Source organism: Anthonomus grandis, chromosome 7 (genome assembly GCF_022605725.1).
Source record: "Anthonomus grandis grandis chromosome 7, icAntGran1.3, whole genome shotgun sequence".
In the NCBI taxonomy this organism is placed as follows: Eukaryota; Metazoa; Arthropoda; class Insecta; order Coleoptera; family Curculionidae; genus Anthonomus; species Anthonomus grandis.
Genome location: NC_065552.1, coordinates 3,702,888 through 3,712,786, shown reverse-complemented (window position 1 = coordinate 3,712,786; position 9,899 = coordinate 3,702,888). Strand labels below are relative to the sequence as shown.

The 9,899-nt window shown below is 33.7% G+C and overlaps 1 protein-coding gene and 1 long non-coding RNA gene across 6 annotated transcripts in view; both read right to left on the bottom strand.

The window, feature by feature from the left end:
• Window positions 1-411: 411 nt before the first annotated feature.
• The window catches only part of LOC126738111 (uncharacterized), a 48,870-nt gene continuing 39,382 nt past the window's right edge, over window positions 412-9,899 (bottom strand). For 2 of the 5 annotated variants that reach the window (XM_050443262.1, XM_050443263.1), the window contains exons 5-7: window positions 5,589-5,868; window positions 967-1,002; window positions 412-809 (exon numbers count right to left, since the gene is read on the bottom strand). In XM_050443262.1, coding sequence (XP_050299219.1) covers window positions 796-809; window positions 967-1,002; window positions 5,589-5,868 — 330 coding nt within the window. In that variant the 3' untranslated portion in view covers window positions 412-795. The remainder of the gene's footprint in view (window positions 810-966; window positions 1,003-5,588; window positions 5,869-9,899) is intronic. The other 3 variants (XM_050443265.1, XM_050443264.1, XM_050443266.1) reach the window with 3 other exon arrangements.
• Window positions 1,486-5,582, bottom strand: LOC126738112 (uncharacterized). The gene is made up of 2 exons (XR_007661221.1): window positions 1,776-5,582; window positions 1,486-1,706 (listed from the first exon to the last, which is right to left on the bottom strand). It is a non-coding gene; the product is annotated as an uncharacterized LOC126738112 (long non-coding RNA).

Here is a 9,899-nt window from a genome sequence, read left to right as displayed (position 1 = left end):
GTATTTTTTACCGTTTAATGCGAAATCACGTAGTATAATATAAGGGAGGCACGCGATAACGTAGCAATTTGAATTTCAGGCCTGAAATTGCTTACATTTAAAGTAGTAAATTGTTATTAATCATATGTATTGTTTCAATAATAGGCAATATCATTATAAGGTTTATGCAAAGAAAATAGTACTTTCTATCCGTGTGAGAAAAACATTTTTACACTTCGTAACAATAATATTTTCAGTCCTGTTGCAGATTAATGTGTAATTGTTTAAATTTAATTACGCATAGAATAAACAAAATTATAGAGTAGAATATACACGATATATATGAGACGAATAACTCAACAGTTTTAATTTTTTTTTTACGTGTGTAAATAAGGACTTTTGTGCACCCCCAAAAAAAAACTACAAAAAAAGTTGGTTTCCAGAGTGTTTTATTTCCATATCTTCGTATCTATCCCGATATTACATTAACAGTTATACGTACAATATTATAACAATTAAAATACCGAAAATTACTTAAAAATTATAACGTGCCCTTCTGAAGTCATATCGCTTTCTAAGATGGAATGGAGAGACACGTTAATTCACAATATGAATCTCAGAGGACACAAATAAATAAAATAAAATAAAAGTTGTATATAATAAGGCACTTAAATTAATGAGTGAACACTTAAGCACCGGTTCAAAAAAAATGCGAACAGGTGGTGAAAAGCAGTTTTTTTTTAAATTTAATTTTCTTTCAGTCAGTCGCTTGAAAGTGCGTTTTATTGGTGGTGTTTTTGGTGATCATCGACCCACTTAGTAGACGGCAGCTAAAAAAAAATTGTTTATTAATATATAGAAACGTTTAATCACGAAACTTTCTGTATATATTAAAACTACTATATAACAATCTATGTTAGTGTATTCAAAGAAAGAACTAAACAAGACGACAATACTACGGAAAAATGACATTGAAAACCTCGTTACCAATTTCCCAATTCTGGTGTAAAACCACGTGGCGGTCTAGTAAACAAAAAAAAATTGAAAATTTATTAAGTGAATCATTGGAGAGTTGTGAATTTAATTAGTTACACCCATCATCAGACGTGTGAGTTTTCTTTGGTAAGCAGCAAAAGGTGAGCTTGTAAGGTAAGTAAGTGATGCAGGAAAATTATTGGTAAGCAAAAAAAAATTAATTAAGATAAGCTTAAAATAACGTTGTCGTTACTTTGTATAATAGGGCCGAAAAAGAGAAAAAATTTTTTTTAATGTAATCGTTTCGATTTTTTTAGTTGCTTCTCATCAAGGCAACCAAAAAAAATCGAAACATTACGATATTACAGAGTCTCCTTTTTTTAAATATTTACTTGCTATTTAGGTTTTTTTATCCCTGCTGTAATTTGCATGTGTAAAAAATGCAAAACGAAAAAAATTTAATAAATCACCCTTGTTTATTTTCAAATGGCCACCCTGTTTAGCATTAGGTAAGATGTGTATTAAGTCACATTATTAATGGTGAGTAAGATCCAATTTATTTCAAGCACATTAAACAGTACTTAACAAAACTATTCCTAAGTAGATAAAGAAGCCTTAGCAATTATTTTTTCAGTTTTAAAATTCTACAGGGTGTTTCAGAACTATGGGATCAAACTTCTAGGGGTTGTTGAGTGCAACTATTTGAGTATAGGAACCCATGTCCGGAAATGTGTCACTACGCCACTACGGCCCTAAAACGCGTTTAAATTTAGAAAAAAAATATTAATTATCTAAATAGGATCTGATGCATTTATTTTTACCTTTTGTATATGATACCATCACAACAATTATTCAAAATGTCTTCCTCCAACCTCAATACACCGATTTAAACGCCGCACATGATTTCGGCGGACTACGCTAAAAATTTGATCCTCGTTTTGAATGATTTGAAATGCTGCTGTTATTCATCCAATTAAGTCTAGCTCTGATTCTACTGGAGTTTCGTAGTCTAAAGACTTTACATGTCCTTAGAAGAAAGAATCGAGCGACGTTAAATCGGGTTAACCTAGAAGGCCAAGAAACTGCTCCACCTCTGGCAATCCAACGGTGCCCAAACCGCTGAGCCAAATACTCGCGTACTTGTACAGCAAAGTGAGCCGGCGCTCGATCATGCTGAAACCACATTTACTGTCTAACGTTTAGTGGAACATTTTCAAGGAGTTCTGGGAGAACTACCTCTAAGAAACGCAGATAAATAGGTCCTGTTAACCGTTCCGGTAGAAGGTATGGCCCAATTAAATAATCCGAGGTATGGCCCAATTAAATGTGATCCAGAAGCCATCGACAAAATTGAACTCTAGGATGATAATCGGCTGCAGTCATACCTTGAACTTTCTGGAAGTGGTAAGGATGGAGTTGTTGCTCGTGTAGTACCCGCCAGACAGAAGCGTTACTTGAATTCATATTCTTAGCGACGTCACGTATGCTATTTGATGGTTCATCGGCAACTCGCTGAAGCACCTCTTCTTCAAATTCGACCGTTCTTACGGTTCGAGCAACACCAGTATCATGCATCTTGGTCTTAAACATGCCTGTCTCAGCGAGCCGCCGATGAACCGCAATAAACTTTTTGTATCCAGAATGCTGTCGTTCGGAATAACGTTCATGATACAACCGCGATGCTGCTCGTGCATTGCAGTTTGTTGCTCCGTATGCCAAATGCATATCCGCCAATTCTTGATTGGTAAAGTTTTCCATTAGCAATAAATGTTTAAAAATTGTAAGCTATAAAATTTTTAAGCATGACATTGAGAATTGACATTGATAAGCGTTGATTTTAAACAATTGTTGTTATGGTATCATGTACAAAAGGTAAAAATAAATGCAGCAGATCCTATTTAGGTAATTAATGTTTTTTATAAATTTTAACGCGTCTTAGGACCGTAGTGGCGTAGTGACGCATTTCCGGACATGGGTTACTATACTCAAATGGATTCTTCTGTTGCACTGAACAACCTCCAGAAGTTTGATCCCATAGTTCTAAAACACCCTGTATACATTTATTTATTGCATTAGCTGCTGCTAGACTGCAGTTATGTGCATACAACTATGGTATTGAGTACAAAAATCCTTCTCAAATAGCTGTAGCAGATGCTCTTTCTAGACTACCTTTCAAAGACAGTTTAGTGGATAGAGTATGCTTTTTGTCAGACTTTTATCAGCTTCCATTATTAAGTTTTGAAATTCAACAATGTACGGCTCAAGATAAGTTCTGAAAACGCGTTTCTTTTCACTGAAAAACGGATTGGGCAAGTGCCAATGTTGAACCTCAAACTATACTATCAAAGGAAAAATGAAATAAATCTAGAAAATGGTTGTTTGCTATAAGGCAACAGAATAATAACTTCATTTCAATTTCGCCCTGCTATATTAAAATTACTACATAAACAACAGATTGCATTAAAATGTTGCTAGAGGTGAAGTGCTGGCCTCTGTTAGATTCTGATATAAAGCAATTTTTCAGATACTGTGAACCTCATTTTGAACGAATTCATATTGACTCTTTCCAAAAAGAAAATACCTATTTTCTTTTCACTTTTGATAAATATAGTAAATGGCTGGATGTATTCCTTCTCTTTCTATAGAGAATACTATTCAAAAACCGCGTCAGTGCTTTTTGGTCTTAGGACTTCCAGAAGAAATAGTATCAGTGATGACGGACCTCCTTTGAATGGAAAAGTATACAGAATGTAATTAAATGTACATTTTCACCGCCAAATCACCTACAATGAAACGGATCTGCATGTTTCTACTATAAAGCGAACTTTGACAAAAATGCTCTATGAAAATGACAAATTATCCTATTGTTTAGATAATTTTCTCTTCTCTTAAAGAAATCCCTTGTACACTAATTGGCCAAAAACCCTCTGTAATGATTCTTGAACAAGTTACTTAGACAACTTTACTTAGCCTAGAAAGCAGGGAAGGTTACCAACTTGTGCTAGTTTTGATTTATAAAAATAACAAAAAATTTTGAGTACCTGGTAGTCAACCAACATATCTAGTTTTGGTTAACAGTAACGGTAAAATTTATGCATGCAGCTCAGCTAAAATATTTCTATCATCTGCGGTTTTAAAGAATGATCCAACCGGTGAAGTCTTGATAAATAATAAAAATGTCTAGCTTTAACGATATCCAAATTTCACCATTACCGCATCATGACTTAAGGGCATTCTTTAATATCTTCGAATAACAATACAGCATCTTCACTTAAGGATCTACGGTTTTAGACAAGAATACTTTAATGACTCCGGTTAGGTATAACATAAAAAATGAATATACTACTAAAACTCAAATTCCATTTAAATTAGAGTTATATTATTGTTTGGGGAGAATTGTCATGTATTTGGAACTGTAGCTTTAGTTTAGTTGATTCCGAATGTGCCTCAAGACTTTACATTTGGTATGACGCAAGGCATTCCGTAAAAAGCTAATTAAAGCACCCAGAGTTGGGATTTTTTTGTAAGAGTAAATAAATACCTATATATTAAAATCGTATTGTTTGTAACGTTACAGCAAATACCTTTAATAGCTTGGAAGTTATTAGGAAAAATCTCCAAAGACAACAAAAATATGAAAAATTACCTGTTGGTTCCAAAATTGCCAAATCCCGGAAATCGGAGTCTTGACAGACACAATTGGTTTTAACTCGGAAAGTACTTGAGCCATAAAGATGGTTCATATATGAAATTATTTCTTAGAAAACGCTTATCCTTTGAGTCATATTTATAAGTAATAAAAAAAACTAGAAAATTGAGGAAAAATGCGTTCCTTATACATGTTGCCCTATTTCGGCCAATTTTCGACTTTTTTTGAAAAACAAACTTTTTCCAAAAAATGATTTACAAAAAATTTCTTATAATACTGTAAAAGAATTATGAGAATATCTATGAATAATTACAAAATTAAGAAATTCCCAATTTATTTCAAGAACTCCAAATCTGGATCTTGACGAACAAAACTGGTACTAATTCAGAAAATATTTGAGCTACAATAATTTGTGATATATAACATTATTTAATAGAAAATGGCAATTTTTAGAGTAAACACTCCATTTTGGCAACTCAGATCATTTTCAAGTAAGCCATACTAGAAAATTAAATGAAATTTTTTTGTCGAAACGAAATTGTTCCAGCTAATGTAGTAAGAACAAGAAGCGGTAGAAGAAATAGAAAAATCGCTGCATCTACAAATTCACCACAAAAATGACGACACATTGTCTGACAGTCCTTCCTCTACTCTCACTGGGTGAGGCAAAAGTCACGAAAGGATTTGAAAATTTAATAACTTTTTTAAATTTAACTTTTAATTTTTTTCTATTTCAAATAGTACCAAACTTTTTTCTTTAAACTGATCTAAAGGGTGCATTTTAAAACATTGTAAAAAAATTATCAAAATACCTAAGCAAAAATAGTGCATTAATCGGCCCTTCAGCCTGCTTACCAAAAAAAAACCCTCACTCAAAAAAGCCGAAATTAAATTAAATTAAAAAAAAGTTAAACGAACAAATATTTGTGTATGTTCGGCAAGCGAGTTGGCATGGCGATCGATTAGCCCAAGCCGACCTACTTACCGAACGGTCTGATGGGGTGCTTGTCCCACAGGAACGTCCTTTTGACGGGCGACAGATACGAGTCGCGCAGGTAAAACGGGGATTTACCCCAGGGGTTGTGCACCGTTGCGGGTTTCAACGGGGAATCCCACCAGAAAGGGTCACGGGTTACCGCTGAAATTGGTAGAGAGGGCGAGGGATTGAGCATTTCTGAAAAAATTCCCTTACGTGGTCGCGACCAGATCGGTTGTCCGGCATAGTTGAACGCCACCTCAGAGGGGCGGGGGCTGAATGCGCCTGGCTGTAAATAAAATAAAAAAGCAAATTTAATATATTTTGCCATTTAACTGTAAATCACTAGAAGGTCATTGAAATGTTATTAAATATATTGTAAGCACCAAGCAACTAGCTGATTCTCCGTCATTCCGGAATGACACAAGTGGCAGACCGCACGACGTCTCGAAGGTCAGCGAATCTTCGAGAATGGTCAGCCGAGTATATAAAGAGCCGCGTTGCCGGTAGTGGAATTTTGGACGGCAACCATCTTAGGGTGACTTGACATTAGAAAAATTTGACAGTAGTGGTTAGTGACACTCTTGACAGTTGTGACGTTGACTTTTGTTATTTTAGGTTTTCGGAAAGCGTCGCCAAGTGGGTCAAGAAAAGTTTGTTGATAACAATGGCTTTCTATTTACCTTAGTTTCTAGTATCCTTTATTTCTTTTGGAATTAGAGCATAAAAAGGCAAGAATTTGAAATCCGGAAAGTTTTCTAGGCATAGGGTTCTATAAAAGACTAGACAAAACTATCATGTAAATATTGTGTAAGAATATCTATGTATGGCACTTATAAAAATCATTTTTTATTCACATTTTCTATAAACCCCATGTTAAAGAAATCATGGACGGAGGTATGCCAGGTCAGTTGATTAAAGGATTGCAATAACTTTAAAATTAGTTCCAACCATTTTGCTGCCTCAAATTATAAGAACCCTGATGTTCCCTCTGAGTCAAGGCTTAGGTTTTCATACAATTCCATGGTCTCCACTTAAACATTAGGTTCTGTTAGAACACAGTTACTTTTCATTTTTTCCCAAAACCAAGAAAATCGTTTTCAGATTACCAATCCGTTGATAAAAAAATTCAAGTTGCAAGTTCAGAGACTGTATACACTAGTGGTATGTCCACTACAACTATCTCATCAGGTAATGTCCACTCAAATTGTTCACCATCATTTCCACAAATTTTATTGATAAACATTCTTTTCTCACAAGGCATTCTCGCTAAGGCTTGTCTATCAAAAAAGAGCTTAACTCGTAACTATGAAATTATTGTTATAAATTGAAAAGCAATGTATAATGTCCATAAATCTACCATAAGCAAGATAACTAAATTGAGGTTACTTCTGAAAAACGAAAGAGCACATATTGCGTCTTTAAAGTCCCTTTATGATAGAAGGTTTCATTTTCTAGAAGAGAATCTTAATGAAGTAACTCAAGACAAAGCATTTGCTCTCTCAATTCTTAAAAGCACTCTATGACTTTACAAGTATTTAAGGCACTTTTTCCAATTACAATCTCCAGAAATCTTCAAGCTATACTTTCCAAATACGTCTTTCAGTTGTGGGCAAATCGTACCTATCTTGGAACATCGTTGGAATACAGAACACCACACAATTTAGAATGCAGGCAGTGTTTATGACTAGAAGACTGTAATAGGAAGACAACTTTGAAAATCGCACAGTCAGCCGGTGTTCTGCTTGGTTAAAATAGATTTGTATAAGGAAATTTACTTTTTTTTGTGCAATTTCTTTTTTATTTTTTGTAACTTTCAAAAAAATATAAAAAAGAAAAGGAAGTGTGTTGGACAGAATAAGTATTGATGAAAATCGATTTTAATCGAGAAGAGTACACATAAGTTGTGACATTTAGTGGTTTTCTCAAATTGGGTCCGTTTTAGAATTTAAATTTGGCGCGGGATTTAGACACACCCTCTTTCAAATCTGATTCGTCAGACGAGTTGCCAATAGTTATGGCTTACAAATGTCAAAATTAGTTGGAATTATTGCACCTGCAGTAGAGGACCAACATTTCTCCGCTTTAACGAAGCAACCCGAATTTCTTTACATTTGTATTCTGTGCTAGTGGTCAGTTGTCAGTTCAGTGGCGTACAGTTCGGAATATTGGCGCGAGATGCAAATAAATACAATAAAAATAAATGTCTTTAGTAGCAGGTGGTCGTATTTTCATAAGCAAGGATGGACAGTATAAATAAAGTTCTAAGATCTTGTCTTATTTTAAACAATTACCCCTATAATAAAATTCGTCAAGCCATGGACGGATGCAGCACGGATTAGGAAAGTCCGGAGTAGATGTATAGAATAGAAAGTACAATAATAAATATACAATACATTGTAATTTTCCTTAGGTTACTAAAGAGTATGTGGATAATAGTCTTTTGTAAGAGAACAATTTCAAAATTTTTGATATAAATTTGTCCCTTGGTCTAGCTTAGCCAATTTTTAATCTACAAACAATTTTTTACACAAAACTAGTCCGCAAATTATCTTTTATAATATTGTAAAAGAATTACGGAAATAACCTGAAAGCTTTATGGAAAAATGTCCAAGAATAATTAAGACATGTAAATTTGCTTATTTTTTTTTGGTGGATATAGGTGAGAAAAAAACTACTTCAGACGATCTATGTATATATTTTGGTCGACGTTTCGATCTCTATGAAATTTGGATATCTAATCCTCAGGACTTTAAAAGTTACATAAAAAACACAAATAAGACACTATTTTAAACAAAAAATCCTCTATAAAGAAACGTTTTTTAGACTAATTGAAACTCGCTGAAACTGAAGATGAGCACTTCTTTACTTAACTAGAAAGAACATCATTTTTTTTTAATTTAGACTATCTTTACGCCAATATATGATTTGTATGTATCCAAATCGTAGTTGTCACAAGGAATTAAGGACATTTTTGTCGTTTTCCTGCAAATTGTTAAAATGTATTGACTTTTCTGGAAAAACCTTTTTTTATACCAAGATAAATTATGTGAGCTCAAAGACAATTTTGTGAACTTGTCAGCTGTGTGCTTGCACATTTGGGTATATTTTCACAAATATCATAAACGAAAGGAAACGTACGCAATCACAACGGTGACAGTTGACAATTATCAAAGTACGGCCACGCAAACGTTACGAACAATACTCCAACATTCCCAGCGCACAGTGTTGGTTTGGCAGTGTTGCATTTTCCCGACAAATCATATAAGAGTTCCTCCTATACAATGTTTCAAATAGTAAACAGTCAGACAGTACAGATTTTCGTATGAAATGAACATTGGCTTTTATTATAGTGACTCTTAGAACAGTCATGTAGCGTGACACGTAAGCTGTCATTATTTAGTTTTGTTCAGGACTGACTACATCTAGAGCATTGTAGCGATATTGTAAACGATGAGAGTACCAGCTGGCTCTCTAACATTCTGAAATGATACAAGTGACACACCGCACGTCTCTTGCGAAGCGTGGAAGGTCAGCGAATCTTCCGGAATTATGGTCAGCCGAGTATATAAGGAGCCGGGTCGCCGCTTGGGGTCAGTTCAGTGTAATGTAAATTCTAAATATTGGCGCCATATTTAAGTGTGTAAATAAATCAATTGACAAGTTTCGTATAGATATATCTACATTAACGTATTTCTCATGGTAGTGTTGTACTTACATTTTCCGTACACTGAATAACTGTCTTAATAAAGTAATTTGTAGGCAATTTGTTATTTATATTTGTTTATTTTATTGCTTACTATAAGGATGAGAAGGTCATTGAAGGTTTAGTAAATGTATTTCCCTAAGATTTTGCTTTTTTTTTAATTACTCCTAAAGAAAAATTGCTCTAGAAACTGTTAAAGAATTACATAAATAACCTAAATAGTTTGGACGTTATATGGAAAAATGTCCAAGAATAATGTAAAAATGTAAAGTTTGCAATTTATTTCCAAAACCTCAAATATGGTGAGCTTTATTTTGTTCATATAGCAATTATACAGGGTGTTCTTTTTTTTACTTTAATATTTGTTGTTTGATTAAGCATTTAAAAATACAATTTTTTTTGTCTTTTGAATTCTTTTCATATCTCACTTCACGTTTTCGACAAAAAAAATAAATACCGTTTTATTGCATGCCACTGGACAAAATTGGTTTATTAATTTTTGGTTAAAAAATCACAGGTGCCTTGGAAAACAAAAAATCATTTCTGCGTAGAAGTTTGATATTGACAAGTGTCAGTTCTAGAAAAATAATTATTATTAATAAAAATTAATATTT